This window comes from Tympanuchus pallidicinctus, unplaced genomic scaffold (assembly GCF_026119805.1).
Source record: "Tympanuchus pallidicinctus isolate F22 unplaced genomic scaffold, pur_lepc_1.0 scaffold35, whole genome shotgun sequence".
In the NCBI taxonomy this organism is placed as follows: Eukaryota; Metazoa; Chordata; class Aves; order Galliformes; family Phasianidae; genus Tympanuchus; species Tympanuchus pallidicinctus.
Window position 1 is genome coordinate 483,537 of NW_026294753.1, and position 19,016 is coordinate 502,552.

At 47.5% G+C, this 19,016-nt stretch overlaps 1 protein-coding gene and 1 non-coding gene across 10 annotated transcripts in view; both read right to left on the reverse strand.

The window, feature by feature from the left end:
• Positions 1-1,977: 1,977 nt before the first annotated feature.
• The window catches only part of PUM1 (pumilio RNA binding family member 1), a 67,425-nt gene continuing 50,386 nt past the window's right edge, over positions 1,978-19,016 (reverse strand). For 6 of the 9 annotated variants that reach the window (XM_052699054.1, XM_052699047.1, XM_052699051.1 and 3 more), the window contains 9 exons: positions 18,421-18,657; positions 13,688-13,955; positions 13,053-13,182; positions 12,150-12,284; positions 10,569-10,706; positions 8,896-9,021; positions 7,855-7,976; positions 6,317-6,509; positions 1,978-3,684 (listed from right to left, as the gene is read on the reverse strand). In XM_052699054.1, the coding sequence (XP_052555014.1) occupies positions 3,553-3,684; positions 6,317-6,509; positions 7,855-7,976; positions 8,896-9,021; positions 10,569-10,706; positions 12,150-12,284; positions 13,053-13,182; positions 13,688-13,955; positions 18,421-18,657 (1,481 nt within the window). In that variant the 3' untranslated portion in view covers positions 1,978-3,552. The remainder of the gene's footprint in view (positions 3,685-6,316; positions 6,510-7,854; positions 7,977-8,895; positions 9,022-10,568; positions 10,707-12,149; positions 12,285-13,052; positions 13,183-13,687; positions 13,956-18,420; positions 18,658-19,016) is intronic. The other 3 variants (XM_052699055.1, XM_052699052.1, XM_052699048.1) reach the window with 1 other exon arrangement.
• On the reverse strand, positions 5,870-5,955 carry LOC128088573 (small nucleolar RNA SNORD103/SNORD85). Its single transcript, XR_008210298.1, has one exon. It is a non-coding gene; the product is annotated as a small nucleolar RNA SNORD103/SNORD85 (small nucleolar RNA).

Consider the following 19,016-nt stretch of genomic DNA (forward strand, 5'->3'; position numbering starts at 1 on the left):
CGTGGGGCAGATGGCAACGGGACCCACGGGCAGAGCTGGGGGGGGACGGGAGAGACGTGGGGAGAAGGGGAGAAGGTGGAGCGGGGAGGCAGCCAAAAAAGGGACATCACCGGGATTTAGAAGGGAAATGAACCCAATTCGGCTACAGCGCACGGCCCGTCCCTGAGCGGGGGCACCCAAAGGGGCGGAGGTGAAGCAGATCCCCTCAGCCCGCCCCCAGGGCTCCGCTGCAGCTTCTGTCCGCCTTAATTGTGCAATAATTAACGAGATGCAAATAATAATAAAGGATGCCTCGGTGCCAGCGGGGAGGAGCCCTTTGCTGAGGCTGCACCGCCCCGCAGCGGTTCCCGGCGCTCCCTGCACTGAGCAGCGCGGTGGGGAAACCAGGGGGGAGCGGAGGGGTCACCGAGCCTGGAGGAGTCCCAGGGCCCAGAGTGGGGATGCGGCACTGAGGGACACGGGCAGCGGGCACGGCGGGGTGGGCTGCGGTTGGACTCGGGGATCTTAGAGGTCTTTCCCGTCCTTAATGGTTCCACGTGGTGGGAAACACAGACGTGGGGAGCTTGTGGGTGATGAGCCGGGGTGGTGGGACACGGGTGATGAGGTGGGATGTTCTTCACATAGAGGGAGGCACTGGAACAGGCTGCCCAGGAGGCTGTGATGCCCCATCCCTGCAGGCATTCAAGGCCAGGCTGGATGTGGCTCTGGGCAGCCTGGGCTGCTGTTGGTGACCTGCACACAGCAGGGGTTGGAACTGGATGAGCACTGTGGGCCTTTTCAGCCCAGGCCATTCGATGGACATGGGTGACGTGGTGGGACACTGTGGCCATAACAGGACGTGGGTGAGACATGGCTGACCTCACTGGTCACAACTTGACCCGGTGGGACAAAGCTGCTCTGATGGATGTGGCTGGGTCACAGGTTGATGTGACGGGACACAGCTGATGGGGTGAGATGTGGGTGATGTGGATCACAGGCAGCAGGATGGAGCAAGGCCCGCCCCACGTCAAAGCACCCTTCACCCCACGTCCCCTCCAGCAGTGGCACAAAGCGGGGCTGCAGCACCCAGCTGTGCCCCAGCACTGCTCACAGCCAGCAGCCCGAGCAAAGGTCAGGACAAGGGGTGTGCAAAAAAATGCGGCTGAGGGGGTGGAGCCCCAGAGCTCTTCATCAGGGGGCAGTGGGCCCCAGCAGCTTGAGAAATGTGCAACCGAACCCCAGGTAAAGGTGAGAAACGATGCAGGTGAGGAGGAACCACCCCAACGCTGCCCTCCCTGCCACGGATCGGAGCTGAGCACCGAGCGCCTCCTGGGAACGAGGTCTGCGAGTCAGGAAAGTTTCCACAGAGGTTTGAGCTCAGTGCTCAGCTGAGCCACCACCGCCCTGTGCCTCAGCCACCACCGTGCGCTCAGTGCTGCATCTCATGGCGACCTTTGCTCCTCACGCATCAAACACAAACTGCACAGGAACCCACGCTGCCGAAAGGCTGCGATGGAAGAGAAACAGTGGCTGAGGTTGGAAAAGACCTTGAAGATTGTCGAGTCCAACCACAGCGTCCGAACAGCCCTCCTCTCAACCACGTCGCTGAGCACCACATCCAAACAGTTTCTGAACACTGAGGGATGGTGACTCAAGCACCTGCCTGAGAGCAAAACGAGAGCACAGAGGCAGTGGGGAAAACTTCATCTGCCCCCTGTGCAAGAGCTGCAGCAACCAGGAGCTTGCAGCACAGGCGGATCTTCATTTGCCCCACAGCTGCCCCACAGCAGGGTGCATGGATGCGGTGCTGCCGTTGAGCTCGGAGGCTGCAAGGGCTGTAAGCAGGCTCTGAGGGGAAGAGGCGCCAGGAGCCCAGGATGGGGCAGGGAGCTCTGCCTCCTCCTCTGCTCCACCTTCTCAGGCCCTGCGGAGGGCAGGGGAGGCAGAAGGGAAGAGGCGGCAGGAGGGCAGGAGGCTGAGAGGGAAGGAAGCACCAGGCCAGATTCCAAAGTTCTGTATTTTTCAAAATAAAGATCACACGTTGTTTAGAGACAATCTACACAAGAGTTACAAAAAATAGTCGCCCAGGCATAAGCATACACAGGTTTGTTAATTATACACATATGGTTACAAGTGTGCTTGCAAAAAAGTTCATTGGAAATATACACAAGGCTCTGTAAATGTACACCGTGTAGTGTTACAATTCTATATTCAAACAAGGAAAATTGACAGTATGTTACATTCACTTACAAGTAGACAAAATGCAAAATACAGTTCATCTTCTGTACAAAAAGGGGAGGTGATTCACACTTTACAAGGTGAAAAGGGGTTCTGATTGTAAGGAAAACTAGGGGGGGTTCTGTACTTTTGCACTTTTCGTTTCTTACTGTCACAAAATAAGCAAAACATTACTTTGTAAGAGTCAAAAAAACACTATTCTGAACTGAATTGTTTTGCAGAACATTTAGAAAGGATCGCTACCGCTCAACTAGGTGACAAATAAAACCAAGCATCTTTTTAAACATTAACTAGGCTGTATAAAGAGAACATTTCCTTCAAAAGAAAAAATTTACTTCTGGTTGAAATTACAATTTACAATATACAACACTATATGCTACGACCATAAAAGGTGTGAATATACACTGAAATGCACAGGTTTTGCTAATTCTTTTTTTTTTTCTTACCAAAAAACGGGTTTATGTCGATTCAAACTTCTCCACATTTACATTACAGAGGTTTACAAATGTACAATTGTACAGTCAGAAGTATGTTCCACTACTAGGGTACATTATAGATACAGATCAGACATCAAAACAAGAAAATACTACAAATTTTTATATATGTAAAGTCTACACCAAGTATACACTATATATTTATAGAAGCAAGACCAAAGCCGAGTTGGGTTTGTTTTCCTCATGCTAAATGATCAAATGGTGTCTCTCCCCGTGAGCAGGACAACCGAGCAGGCAGTGAAGGACGCCCGCCCCCCGGCTCCAAACCCCTCCTGGCCGTGCCCCCTCCTGCCCAGACGAGCTCTACGCTACCTCCGTTAGCAAGTTACAGATAAAACAAAAGGAACCCAAAAATAAAGCCATTAAAAAGTTTCAGAAACTTAATTCTCTTTAAACTGAAGCTCCACAGCGAGTCGGTTTTTCTTTTCTCCCTATTTATAACAGCATTTAATGCGTCCCTCGCGCCGCTCAACTAAAACCCAAACTTGTTGCTGACTTCTGAGTCAGAGGAGAACAAGGGGTATCTGCAAAGAGTTGCCTGCAAGGCAGATGGATTAAAAACGTCGTGTTTTGTTTGTACTTCAAACCAACCACCCTGAAAGTTTCCACATTTGGAATATAGATACAACAGTGAACAAAAATGTGGCCTTCCATGTACATTTGATACCTATGTACAAGTATTCTATACACCAGTAAAACAGCAGGGCAATCAGTTAATTAAAAAAAATAATTAGTACATGTTATGCATAATAAAATTAAAGAAATTTACAAAGGCTTTTTTTTCTTCTTCTTCTTTTAGTAGTTCAGCAACCGCGCCGCTTGCTGCTGGCTGCCGGCTGCCTCAGATGATGCCATTGGGAGGCCCGCAGATGGGCCCCAGGTCCACGCCGTTCTTCATGTAGTATTTCTCCAGCTTGGCCAGGATGTGCTTGCCGTAGGTGTACTTGCGCAGGGTGGCGATGTGGGGCCGGATCTGCAGGGCGTAAAGGGAGGAGGAGGCTGAGAGAGGGAGCCCAGCCTGCACAGCTGCAGGGGAGGCAGGGAGCCACAGCCCTGAAGCAGCAGGAGCTCCAAGGGCGCAGTGAGCAGCGCCGCGCTCAGCTCCAGCAGGCTGCCCAGCGCCTGATCCAACCTCGCCTTGAAAGCCTCCATGGATGGGCACCACCACATCTCTGGGCAACCTGTGCCACTGCCCCCACTGTAAAAGGCTTTTTCCTTACATCTAACTTAAATCTTTGAGCTTGAAACCATTTCCCCTTTTTCTATCACCACAGCTCTGCTCTCCCCTTCCTTCCTGTCACTCCCCTTTAGATACTGAAGGTTGCTCTCAGGTCTCCTCAGAGCCTTCTCCTCTCCACCTGCACAGCCCCACTCTCAGCCTGTCCCCACACAGAGCTGCTCCACCTCTTGGAGCATTTCTGCAGCCCTTCTCTGCACTGCTCAACAGCCCCCTGTCTGTGCTGTGCTGCTCCACACCAGGACGCAGTGCTCCAGGTGAGGCCTCACAGCACAGAACACCACCGCCTTCCTGACCTGCTGCCCTCGCTGCTGTGGATGCAGCCCGGGTCAGGCTGCTCACCACGGGCATCACAGGGCACTGAGCAGCTCCTGCACAGCCCTCCTCCTTCCAGGCTGAGCTGCTCAAGTGCTGCACACCCAAAAGGGCTCCCAGTACGAACTGCAGCTGTGAGCCTAAGGGATGCTGAGAAAGGCACGCAGCATTCCTGGGCTGAACAGAGTTTAGCTTCTTTCTGAACCCAACACTTACTATACTTTTTTTTAATCCATGGAATTACGATTTCATACTATTTCAGAATAGAAGTTGCTTCCAACTCCAGTCATTCCTGTAACTGGAGCCAAGCCACTGTTAGTGGAAGAGTACCCAAACAAGGGAAAGCACTGTTCCAGCTGTGCTATCATGCTGCTGAAGCTCTCCTGGACAGTTTCAGAGGAATGAGACATAAGAGTAATTCATTTTCTTACTACACAAGAAACATCCCACACTGCCAGCAAGTTTCTGCAGTAACTCAGCCACAACAGCCCTTTTACCCTGCAGTGGGAACTGCACAGGAGGAGGAAGCAGCCTGTCCACGACGCACAGCACTCCCTCCTCCCTGCTTCCAGGACAGATGCACCACCACGACCTGCACAGGCCAGGGCTGACCAGAACTCCCATAGGAAACCCTCCCCATTTCTTCAGCTCACTCACTGGCCGCTTAATTCAACTTCAAGAACCAGACTTGGGAACAATCTGATCTACGGCCTCTGCCCTCCCCACACTGCAGTCCCTGCAAGGTCTGGCTGCTGCCCAGAGGTTAAGGCACAGGAAAGCTTCCCAGGTCCAACACTTCTTTGTTTATCTTCATTCCTAAAACTTTTTAGAACAGAATTCCAACCATCAGTTTGTCAGTTGTCGTGCTGTTGTTAACAAAAGCACAACACCACAAACTGCTTGTTTGCAGTACGAGCAATTTTTACAGCCTAAGATCAGACAACGTGCTCTGCTTTTCCAGGCTCTCATTCAGCTCGATAACGTTGCTGAAATCTTCACATCCAGCCACTCTTATTTAGCTGTCATCCTACTTCTATTTTTGACAGCCCCACTGATAACCTAATTAGCATGTTCTTCACAAGGCTGCCTGACAAGAAGAACGTGCCAGTAGGGATTTCTTTTAAAGACATATCCATAGCTCACATAAGGATCAGCAAAGACGCAGGTCATTTTGCTGCTGGACTGTCTATGTCCACCTGCACGCTTATTTTAATTATTTCTTTTGGAATAACACAGGTTTGGGTTTGAAGCAACCACTCCTACACCTAAGAATTAGTCCATCTGAAGATGAGCTCATTTGTATGCGTGCTGTTCACAGAGCAGGAAGATGAAGACACTGCCTGATGCTCAGAGCCTCCTGCCCATGAGAAGCAGGCATACAAGCCTCGGATGGCACAAGTGGCAGCAATGCTTAACTCCCAAATGCCTTCATTTCTGACCAACATGAAGCCCTCACATCCATGAAAGCCTCTCATCAAAAAGCACACTTAAAACACACGTGCCCCATTAGCAGACAGTCAGACTCTCCTGGCCGGGGCAGGAAAGCAGGGATATGAAGCGACAAGCAGCAGAAATGCACCCAGCAGCTCTGCCTCAGTGCTCGAGGTCTGGCTCAGCTCTGCTGAGTACGTAAAGCTTCTCTCATTAGCAAGCAGAGTTCTCAGAGAGGGCAAGTGTGTCATCACTGCCAGACCTCCTGAAGGCACCTTGCCAAGCAAGCACCAAACTTGACTGGTGGCACTGCTACAACAAAAGTAGCCTTTGCCTTTTTTTTTTTGTTTGAGTCAGCATTCACTATGCTATGAGTGCAGAACTGGGTTACTGGGTCAGAAGAGACTGCCTGAAGCAACCAGCTGGTTTCAAGTCCAACAGCCTCTCAGTGTTTCTTATTTTCATACACCAACTAGTGCTTTCCTGCAACTCTGCGACTCCCCACTTGCCAGGAAATTCTAAAAGCAGAAGCAGCTATCAGACTTGCCTCCTCCCTGCAAGCAGTGTGGCAGTGCCACTTCTGAAGACACAGGGTCCTCCCCAGTCGACAGCAGCCGCTCACCTTGTGCATGACGATCTTCCTCTGTGCCGGTTCTGCCACATCGATCATCTTCTGCACCACGTAGTTGGCGTACTGATCCTTCATCATGGTGTATAAGGCACTGTGAGGGCCATCGTTCATAGTGCACACCTCGTCGATCAACATGGCGCGCTCCGTACGGGAGGCGTGGGTCACACACTTCTCCACGACGTTGCTGTAACAATCGAAGAGAGACAACGGTGAGCACACAGCCTCCCTCCTTTCTTTCAGGTCGTCCTGCAGCAGACACGCGATGGTGCAGAAATGCAGAAATGGGGCACGAGCGCCCCAACGTTCCTGGGATCCGAGGGAAACTGGGGCAGGTGCCCACTTCAGGTTTTATTTCATCCAAACTTATTTGTGCATCTCTACAGTGACGCTGCGTTTGAGATCCATGTCTGTTCTCACAGCACACCCTGGAGAAACAGATGAGCTGTTCTTTGTTTGGCCTTCTCAGCAGTGGGGCTCAATGGGAATGGAGGTCCAAGGTTGTAACAACAGAAGTACAACCAGGAATGAAAGATCTTAGCAAAGGCAGAGAACTTCCAAAACTACTGAATATATTAGATAAGCAGTCTCTGTTCTCTGAAGAGCAAAGTTAAATACAATACATGGTTAGGGAAGGAGAGTTTTGCTGGTCTCATCCTCTGCACCCCTGCCTGAATCACAAAATCACCAAATGATTTGCCGTAACTAGAGCTCAGCTCGGGGGACACCATGCACTAATTAACAGGAAGGAAAAGGCTGAAACAACAGCATTCAGACCACGCTCTTCTAATTCCTGTTAATGCTGTACTTCCCTGGTGTTCCTAAGCAGCAGCACACTACCTTCCCCATCACAAAGATAGATTAAACCTGTATTAAACCTGTGAAGAGCTCAGCCTTCGTGTGCAAAGGGCAAGAAGCACCCACAACAGCAGCTCACAAGTGTGGGAAGTGTTGCTTTGTTTTAGCATCCCCTACAGCACCTGAATTTTGCCTCTATCCATGCTCAAGCTCTGCTGCAGCTGGACTATCAACCCCAGACCGCTTCAGTTTCCCCAGGAGGCAGACACACATTACTGGAGGGGCATTCTGCACGTATCTCAAAAAGGACCACAAGGCCTCTGCATATGAGAATCAGAGTCTTCTGTTAAGAGTGGGATGCACAGAACCGCTGCTACACTGATTTCCCCAGTTCCCTGTGACTTGACACTGCCCCCAGAGACAGCAGAAAGCTCCTAACGCTGTGTTCTCCAAGGGACAGTGACTGCTTAACAAAGGCCACAAACACCACAGCTCAGGTTCAAGAACCTGGACTCAAATCACTTTTACATCTTTATCCCCTTTTCACAGGTAAAATCTGCCCTGCCAGTCGCTCACTCCAGTTTTTAAGCAGTTACAAATCGCATTCTGCTGTTCAACAGAAAGTTATTTTTCACCTCCTTTCACCTCCCTACACCCCACTCCCAACTCTTTCACAACTCCAGCATGTGTCCAAACTCCCACAGGGTGTGGAGATTTAAGGAACAAATTCATACCTGGCAAATTTATGTTGACTCAAGACAAGCACGTTGCCTCTAATTTCTGCTACAATCTTGCTCTTGTCCTCAGGCCGGCCATGCTCGAGTACATGCTGGATAACATAGTTCCCATACTGATCCTGTTTGAGAAATAGAAGCACATGAAAATCTGGACAGGAACCACTCAAATCGAAGCACATTAATTCTTACAAACTCTGACTGAACCCTGATCAAAACATCTTCCTTTTAAATCATGCAAATAGTTCCCACCTGCACAAAAACATGCATTCTGGAGTTGCATGAGGAAAAACACCACATCCTTGTACCAACTGTAAAACTCATCAGAACTCTGTGAAACTGTAAAACAACTTCATCGCACACGAAACATCAGTATTTTCTCATTTCCATTTACTGCTTTCTCCAGGTTCCAGAATATCAAACACGTACTGGAAATTGATGGCAGAGTTCTAGCTACAGAAGACTGTTCTCCTGCATGTTCCTATTTGAAATGTGTCCATGTTCAGAGCACAACACAGGTACTCAGCAGCACCAGAGGCATGCCTTGACGCCTCACCTCCAGGCCCAACCTCTTCCCACTCCCAGTGTGTTACACAGGGGCACACAGGACAGGACTCACTCCACGTTATGCCCACTGGGTGCCAATGCACAAGTCCTAAGAAAAAAGAGCTCTTAGAAGGACTGCAAGAAGGAAAGGCAGGCAAGAAGGAGAATATCTCAGAATGTTCTCTTCCTACACACAATCAGCCCTTTGCATCAACTCCTTTGAGATCATTAGGATACATTCCCACTCAATACTAAATTTCCCTTTTGAAAAGGACTCAAATCCAACACTGATATTTGCTGGGTATCTGCACACAACCAAAACGATTAGTGATAATGCTGTCCCTGCCTGCCCCATTCCTTTCTGCTCCTCCTCACCCAATGCTCACACAGCCCTAGCAACACTCAGCTGCAATCCCAAGCAGGCCGCTAGCTCTCCCAGTCCAGAACAGCAACCTCAGGACATCCCCCAGCACCATCTCCCACTCCCACACTGACCTGCACAAGCTGCTCAGTGTGCTGGTGAAGCTCCTCCAAGATGGGCAGAGTCTGCTCAGGAAGACAGTGCTCGAGGATCCTCTGAATCACACGGCAGCCGTACGGGTGTGTGGACAACGCAAAGACCTGCGTCCAACAACAACAGACAAGCACAGGCAGCAACACAGCTGTTAGTCTTGGTGAACCCCAGAAACCTTTTGGAATTCAATGAACAGTGCAGGTTCTCCTGGACAGGGGAGGGAACGGCAGCTCCAGAACTCTGCTTGCAGCACTGCAGCTGAGACAGTGCAAACATCTGCTTCCACATCACTGCCACAGGGAGGCTGCAGACACACCGCATCCCTACCTGAGCTTCACCTTCTCCGTTTATGAACAGGAAACAAAAGGTTAAGTATCTTGATTAATATGAAGAACACCTGGATGGGCAAGCATTATTGGAGGCTGTGTTGAAAGTTTCAGAAAAATAAATCCAGCATACTGCTTGCCAGTTGCATAATTAAAGCTATGTAAGAAATAGTCTGAAGCAGAAAGGTTAAAAATACTCAGAGGATTTTCCTCATGTATCTGGATTTGTTTAAAAGTCTTAACTGTGCTTAGCAGAAGTGACAACAAGAAACCTTCTTCCTCATTTCTAAAGGATTATAAAATCTGTTGCTAAGAACATGACACCTATTCATTTTATTATTGCTGTGTAGTTTTCTGTCTAAAGCACAAAGTCCTGTTTGCTGGCTTAAAATTAAAAGCAGCAGCAAATCCAAGCACTGATGTCAAGGAGGCAGACTACAAATTTTTAATAACTATTTTCAGTAAAGTGGGCAGGAAAACAGACTTTCGAATGCAATGAACCATAGAAGAAAAAAGTCTTGAGGTAGTTAAGTTTAAGCTTGCATACAAAAGTTCAGTTGAAACTAGGACAGCTGGCCAAAGAAATTTCACTGCCATCCACCAAGTTCCCAGATGTGTTTCTGCCTTGCCTAACTCCCCGAGGGAAGGTCCAAAGCTAAATGTGAGCCAGCAAATTTGCTGAGCAAGTTCCCAGCTAGAATCCTGCTTGTTTTGACACAGCCAAGCAAGTCAACACTTTTGCAGATGTTCCAAGAGCAGACAAGCTAATAAAGTCTGGTTCCTGCTATAATAACCCCAGGCTATCCTCACATCCCTGTGGCAAAACCCTCAGTACTTCAAAGTCACTCTCCAAAGCCAATTAAGCTGAAGCTGGAAACACCCAGAACAGCACTTTTGTAATGGAAGACAAGCCAACTACAGTCAGAACAAAGGAGCTACACAACCCAAATCCAGCACTGGGATAATGGAGCACAAGTAACTGCGCTCTCACGTTCTGCCCCTGACCTCAGACCCTCGGGAATTACAGCCTGTAAGCCTCCTCACAGAGAGAATCACCATGAAAATTTACTACACTCATCAGAAGACTCTGCTCGGCACCTTTACTGAGAAGATAAATTAATAACACACATGCTTTCTTCCCATCAGTCAAAAATATTAAATGCTGCAGTAAAGACGTTTACAAGGCTGCTTTACTGTGATAAACTTGAAAACGGCAAAAGGGAGATGGCAGAGGAATTCCTAGGCTCACACTGTAGGCTAACACCTGCTAAATGTTCCGTCCCCAAACACGTGAGTAGCTCACAGCCACTGCTGTGGAAAGAACTTACCTGTCCCTTAAATGCATCAATGATAAACTGCAGGGACTGAGGCTGCACACACTCAATACACTTCTGCACCACATGATTACCGTTCTGGTCTTTTACACACTTCAGGACGTGGCCATCCAGCTCCCGCACCATCTCGTTCTATTAGGAGAGAAAGAAACAGAAAGCACCACCAGGATTCATGGCTGATAAAGGCAGAGCTTTGCTGCTAAGCACAGAGGAAGAACGTGGAGAACATGGAAGGCACGAACGATACACCCATGTGTTTCAGTAATGCCAGGGAAATTTCCCAGTGGCTGAGGGCTGAGATGAAACCTGCTGCAATACAGCAGCCACCCACAATACCACTGTTCTGAAGAGGGAACACTCTTCATTACACATGAGCATCCTCCTAAACCTGAGTGTTCCTAACCTAAACGTTTGAGACTATTATTCCCCAATATATAACTTCGCTATGCACTTACTGTTCCCTCCTCCTCTGCTCCCCTCAGACAGAAATGTAAGACATTCCAACTTCACAAACTTCTAAGTATCAGCTTCACTCATCACCGGGAGAAGAACTTGAATTTTACAAACACAAGCTAATATTATACCATAATTAGGGAAATCAACAGGCAAGTTCTAGATATGACTAACATAGCACAGGCAGGCTGAAAGCTTTATAATGGAAAACAGTAGGTGATTTCTGAGGAATTCAATAGTTACACACAGACATTTTACCTCTGGAACTGATACAAAGCCAGGCTTTTCAGGAGCACACAGTACTCACAAAACAGCATTCTAGAAGACACTGGGAAATCCTTGGACCAGCAGGGCCAGTTTGTGCTGCCCCTCATCACTCTGCTGGCACAGAGCCACCACGAGGCAGCACTCAAGTGAACCTGGGCCTGACCCAAAAGGAACACGCACACTTCTAAATTCTACTTCAGTGTCTGTTGTTAGTGGTGGTGCTTTGTTCTTTCTCCTAACTTAATAACCTACATTAAGACTCCTATATAATGATTCCTAACACCTTTAGTAGCTAGCTTGCAGAGTGTATTTTTCATCTTAATTCACTGTTAATAAAATCCTACTGGAATTGATTTATTAATGAGCTTTGAGTAGATTTGAGGCTATTATCAGCCCTTATCCAACTCTGCCTCGCTTGATGGGAATTAGGGGCTCCTCACATGCCTCACTCTGAGGGAAGCAGGGTACTGACCCACATATCACAGCAGCAGTACCTCAGCAAATATGCCAAAGTAAAACTTTGGCACCATTTACCTCAGGGGATCTTAAAGCATCTTCTCATTCATACTAACATTCATAATTCCATCAGCAGCTAGCCTGTATCATCTGACTGCAGGGCATTAACAGAGAACCAGTGCCATCAGCTGCTCAGTGGAACAAGGAGATGACAGTGAGATCTGAGAACAGTATCACATACTTACTTATCATGCACAAGAAACATAACAGATGTACCATAAACCAAACCAAAAGAACACCATCCACAAACACAACCATGACTAACAGAAGATTACAGTTCATGTCACCAAACAGCAAGAAACGTTCAACATCAAGAAGAAAGTTAAAGTTGAAACTTACAATTACCTGCTGGTCTGGGGGAATAAACTCGAGGGCCTTCTGGATCACCCTACATCCATACATCTGCAAAGCCAGGGACAGAACATGCCCACGGATACGTTCTGCCAAGGCTAACTTTTGCTCCAGGCTGCCAAACTGGAAAGATTAAAAGCAATCACCACAAGCACAAAATCCTCATGTGGTCAAGCAGCACAGCAACCCTCCCAGTCTGTCATACCCAAGTGTTAAACAAGAAACACTGTACTTAACTGAAGAAAAATAACAGCCATAGCTCAATGGAACTGAACAGGCACAAGTGAGATGTTTGTTCTGGCTCTGATAATGCCTGACACATTAGAAACAGATTCCAGAGCCACTTTGCTAATGCAGTAACCCTTGAAAGGGTTGCTATAAAATTACTGAACTAAAAAACAAACTAAAATCAACAAGGCTGAGTGAAGAAGGGACTGACCAGTTTCAAGAAGGAGAGAGAAGCAGCTGCTCACTCCCCTTGCATGGAAATGCACACTTTTCTTCAGTGGATGCTGTCTGTTGTGTTTTTAACACAAGTGCTTTCCAAAGTTTGTATTATTTCTAAGTACATGAGAACTGACAGCTCAGTGTAGCATCCACTGAGACAGAAAACTAATACTTGTTGGATCTCAGTCCCTTCAATATGTGATTTATTCTTCCAGCTTTTTCAGGTCAAAAGGCAAAATCTATTCTTTAGAAGAGATTTTTAGTCCCACATTACAATCACCCTGACAGGAATGATACAGCAGCACGTGGAGATGAAATGACATCAGTGTAGCCAGATACCCATGCTGAGCCAAATGGCATGGCTTCTAAGAACTCAGCCTATGCCTCAGGACACCTGAGCAGGCACCTGAGCAAGAGTTGTGAATAGAGGAAACGAAGACTTACTTCAAAGAACTTCTGGATGACATAATTTCCAAATACGTCCACCATCAACTGATAAGCTGCCTGCAGGATCTCGTTGAACACAAGCTGACGTTCTGCTGGGGTAGCACGCTCCAGTTTCAGCTGAATAAACCTGAAAAATAAGGCTGCTGTGATGCCACCGGCAAATGTGTCCTCAGAGCATTTGTTAACAAAAATCCAGTCATAACCTTCACACCCTAAGCTTTTACAAAATACAGGTCTTTGGAAAACAAGTGCCCTAAATCACAGCAATCTGAAACCTTGAGTGGTGGCACTCATGAGGTGTGTGCCAACGTGCCATTATCCATACGCCAAAGGCTCAAGCAAAGCAGGTCTCAACAGAGTGACATGGCAAGGTCTCGCATCCAGGCAGCTTTCAAATGAGTTCAGCTGTACCAGCGGGTCTAGCAAGCAAACTCCTTTTTGGAGAGGGAAGCCACGCTACAAGAACTTGACTCCAGCCCACGAAAAGGAGGGTCAGTGTTACACCACCCAGCTTAATGTCTTTTCACACCTCCTTTTCCTTTACTTCAGGACGCAACGCAAGCCCCAAACCACGTCAAATCCAAAAGCAGCTGTCGCAAAAACTGCCTACGGCACAAGGTTTTAAATCCCACCTGGATCCATGCTGGTCCTGGGAGAACTCCATGATGTGCCCAGCAATCTCCCTCAGCTGTAAGTTGGGGTACCGGTTGTTGCGGAAGTCCTCGAGCAGCCTGCTGCGGCCGGAGGGCATCACGTCAGACATGCCGTAGCGCAGGCGAGACGAGGGGAACAGCGTGCTGCTGGGGCTGAAGAGGCTGGAGGCGCTGCTGGCACTGCGGTACTTGGCCTCAGCCCCAGGAGCAGCAGAGATGTAACGGCCGCTTCCATTCGTGAGCCCTCCTGCAAGTCATAAAAACCAAAGGGGTTCAAAAGACGCAAACGAATCCCTTGGCTGTTTCGTTTCAAACGGACGCGCAGCCTCCGCATGGCATTTTGCTTCTCATTATTCCTTTTCCACCAAGGTGGATTTATGACACAGTTCAAATAGGGAAGTGCTCTCAACCATGCTAAACCAACTGCCCCCAAAATAATTTGGGTGAGAATAATTCGAGCAGCTCCTTAGCATGGCACTCGTGTGTTAGGTTGGGATGAACTGAAGAGTTCAGAAAAGAACAGCCTGTACAACTTGTGCTCCTCACTTGTTGGCATTGTCTAAACCATACATGTTAATCCACTGCTTGCATTTTTTGCTAACTTGAGATTTCAAATTACTTTATTTTGTTCCTCACCTCCACTTTTTCCCCACCTACTCTGCTGCTGACCCAACCCCATCTAAACAAATGTCACAGGTGTAGGGACAGAACTGAAGCAAAATTAGACAGCAAAAAGGCAGCAAGAAGCAAGTAGAAAAAGATTACAAAACAAATCACTATTCAATACAGATAAGCACCAATAAGTTAAAATAAATGAGGATCACAAAGAATCCTTTCAAATACATACTAAACATTTTCATTCATACTAAGAAAGCACTCTGTTACCCAGTAACAGGCCTGGGAAACATCCATCACACAGTCAGGAAACTGTAAGTGTTGACAGCCGTCAGCTTAAACCTGTAAAGGCCGTTTTCTCGCCTGTACTTTCTGCACTGCACTTCAGCAGCACAGCACAGGACTCATTCTTGCAGGCTTGGGATCCCTCTGCTGGCCAAAGGCTGCAAGCTACTTGGGTGTGTGATTTCTCTAGAGCCGGCTAGAGATCTGGTAAGGAGAATACTCCTATCACATGGGAATGTGCCGACAGGAGGCAGCAAGGGAAACCACCCAAAAAAATCCACAAGTGATCTCTGCAATGGAGGAGAGGGAAGACCTTCGAAGGCAAAGGTCCGTAGGTCTGTCTGCAAAGAGAACAGGCCTTCTCCCAGCAGCCATGCAAACAGCCGGTCCAAAATTAAAATATATTAATTAAAAAAAAAAAAAAAAAAAAAAGAACAGAGTGAACTGCACTCCCTGCCAGCAATGCCTCAAGGAAGCTTCCATACAGGAAACGCTATATGAGAAGTATCTGATGACGGGCCAATTAAGTTTCCCCATCTCTGAGCAGGCAGGCATGTTCTGACTGCTCCCCACCTGCTGCCAAATCTCTGCTTTCTCAGGAGGAAAGCAACTCAAGAACTTCCCGTTCCCATCTCTTCCTTGTGCTGCTTTGCCAATGGCACGGCCGGCATTGTCTCTAGCTGATTTTTTAATTAAGAGCTCTAACGAGTGACTAAGTGATATTCCTTACTGCTGGAAGGACAAGCAAACGCAAAGGGAATATGAAATCAATAGTTTCTAAGGTAAAGGAAGCCAAATTAATGAGCAGTGGTGTACTGAGTCTCCGCTGCACTCCAAGCACTCAGTTACCCTCTGTTTTTCCAAAGCCTGGAGCAGGTCAGAGCCGTGGCACAGTGCACTGAAATGAAAAACTGCTTCTTGATCTGCTACAAATGGCTGTAAGTGGAAAGAGCTGAGCACTGATGCTGTTACCATCTATGTCCCGTCTCTTAGTTCAGAGGGAAAGTATCCTTTGTACAGCCTTCTCTACCAGAGGTAGGGCCAAAGCTTCTGCTCATGTTGAAGGGTCTAGCTAAACCACTCACGTTCCCCTAAGGGCCTCCCTTCTGCTGGAGATGCTGACTGAAGGTCTCTCCGTAAGGTTCAACACCATACTGGGAATCAGAGACCGTGCAGGGACAGGTTTCCTAGTAACACAAGTGCTTCTGAAACCCATCTTTCAAACTCCTGAGCATCTTAAGCTCCTGTACCCTAATTTGTGAGTGGGACCACAAGATGTGATCTAAGCAGAATGGAAATGCTCCCTGCTCAAGAACCACATGGGGGGGGTGAGGAGGAGGGGGAAGAAGCACTGATGAAGCTTGTGGGACACCAAGGTGGAACAGAGGGGCAGAGTCCCAGAGAACAGATGTGCAAAGCTGCTGGGTAGCAATCAGCCCCTGGGAGGGGCTGGGATTTGACCTTTAACTCGAGTCACTGTGTGATTCTACGAAGCTGCTGATACTGACAGATTTCTGTGACCTCAGCCAGAACAAGCTTCAAGAGAAGGTCTGCAAGCTGTCTGCAGCCATCAGGCAGTGCCAGCACCTGGCTGCCCACGCTAAGCACTCTGACAGCACTCAGCACATGGAGCTGTGCAGAAGAATCAGGCGCAGCACAGTTCTGTTCTAAACAGACTGACAGAGGAAGGCTGTACCTTCACCATATAAACCCACAGTGCTTCTGTCTCAGCTAAGCACACTTGCACATGCTGCACACACCTTTGAGCTTAAAGCACGTATTTAGCTCAGCTCTCCTCCCTCAGCAGTTCTCATAAGGACTGCATGCTGATTTCAGGTACTTGTGATTGCCCAGATATTTCACAAGATCACTTCATAGCACCAGAAGTAGTGTGACAAACACCATTTTTCACAGCCGTGAGCTTTCAAGGAAGCCACAAGAGCAGGAGCTGAACCTTTACAACAAGCCCAGCAAACACCCAACTCTTACATCCCTGCGTGACAAAGCCAAAGCCACCACACAAGCAGCATCTAACTGTACCTCTCCTGACTGCACATGGGATCCAGCACCAGCTTCTTGAGTTGTCCTGTATCCTTGGAATTGAACTACACGAAGCAACTCCTCCACACCTCACAGTGATGGGATTTGGCTCTAAACCGGGCTGCTCTAATTTCCCTTTTGGCAAACGCCACATTTGAGTGTTCCCATCTGTCCTTTCACTTCTACGTATTAAGGAAACTTCTCAGCCTCTTTATCACAAACAATTTTTGATATCGTTCCAGAAAAGGAGCCTGCCTCAAGCTTCTTTAACGCCTGTGATGTTTTCATAGCATTCAAACTTGTTCTACAACTCCAAGAAATGGCAACTGCGTTCGTAGTGTGTCTGACACTACAGGTGAAAGACACCACCATAAAATGACCCTACACATTTCAAGGTAAAGCCCACAGCCAGCTGTGAGACTTCTCCTGCAGTAACCACCAGGCATGAAGGCAGCCAGAGGGCTGACAGCTGCCACACGGAGCATCTTGTCAGCACGGGAAGACCCCTGCTAACTGCTTGGGGCACGGCCACTTGTGTAAATGGCAGCTCTCCTTTTTCTCCAGTGTTTGTTCTTGGTACAGACTAACCCTTGTCTGATCCAGTTTTTAAGATTCATTCTTGTTTGCCTGAGGGGGCAAGAGACTTTTCCTAGAGCCAGAATTTGACTCTGCTTAGTCTTTAGCATTAATTTAGTGTAGCTATTCAACTGTCAGCTTAAGAACTATAGAGCTGCATAAATAAAGCTTTAAAACTCTTTGCAACTCTATTAAAGCTCAGAACAAGAGGAGATGGTAAATTTAAGGCTGATCTCAAAAATCCTATTTATTACTATTTCATACTAACCTTTAGCCAGAATCAGCATTTATCACACACACATTCAGTAAACAAATACACCATCTGATGAGTAGCAGAGTATGCATGCATGTAGGAAGCATTCTGAGAAACTGAAGTTGCATTACATCCAGACAGATACTTGACAGAACCAAAACAAAGCAATATTCTAACAAACACTGAATTATTTGGCGCAGATGCAAAGAGTAACCCATCTTTTTTGTTTATGAGGCCTGGGAATGAATGCTTCAGGAAGTTCAGATCAGTACTGCTTTATTATTTAATACATGCTTTATTTTAAAGCCTTTATTGCATGTAACAGTTCTGGGCCAACTAAGAGATGTAACTTGCATGAAGAAACGTATTTAACCAAAACTAAGAAAGTCACGTGCAAACGTGCTTTGATAATGTTATACTGATGGGAATTTTCCAAAAGCAAAACCCAAATCCTCAGCTAGAATTACTGCCCTAGATAACATCACATATTTCGGTTAAGAGAAGAAGCTTTATCCTAAGTTAATTAACTTATTATTGAAAACTGATTGGATATTTTGCAACCTCTTTATGGATCTATTCATCTGTTCAGTTCAAGGATAACAAACAATTGGTGCTTTCTCTGCGTGAGAAAAGTGTTTTTAAAACACCTGGAAATGTCATCCAAGATAATGTTCATTTAGAGATGAAGAATTTAGGGAGCAATGCACATCCCTTCCCGTTTGACAGCTCAGCTACTGAGAGGGGCACCAACACAGAACACGGGTGCTGCAACTCCTGCTTCAGCAATTCACCAGCTCCTGCAAAAGCAGGGAATGTGTGGCAGCAATAAGAGCAGCCAGCAGAGCACACGCACCTCCCCCACACAGCAGGGCTGTGCTGGCATCTCTGCACAAAGGGAGAGCAGAGCAGCAGTAACCTCACACAGCGGCATTGTGGCTCTTACCCAGGTTCAGACTGGAAGAAGATCCGTGTGAAGATAAGGAAGGTGGTGGGGTCTGAGAGTGGCCAGGTCCTTGGCTGGGCAGAGGCATACCCACAGGTCCAGGAGAGGAGGAAAACCCGAGGCCATTGTAAAAACTGTGTCCTATAGGTGTCAAACTGCTGGATGTCCTCTTGTACAGGTCACTGCTCCCTGTCAGGGAATCCCGGCGAGAGCCGCTGCCAGTGTTGGAGTTAGCCACTGAAAGAGGATGAGAGCAGAGCTGAGTGAGCATGGACAACAAGCTACTGAGACAGCATAAAACCTGAAGATGCCTGCAGAACTGACAAAACCATCATAGGACCTATAAGCACCACTCTGGTGTGATGGTATTGCTTTCCTAAGGGTAGTGCATGTGCCCAAACGAAATGCAGTAATTACAGACGTTGCTGGTTGTCAAGTTAGAAATCCTTGGTTAGCCCAAATCCTGCCTTTGTTTCCTATAGTTTAGTAGCTTTCATTCTGAGAGAAGGCATCCAGAAATACAGCTCCAAAAGCCAAAAGATCAGAGGATACGACCTACCCAAAGGAAGTGACAGAAGAAAAAAACAAACAAGTGA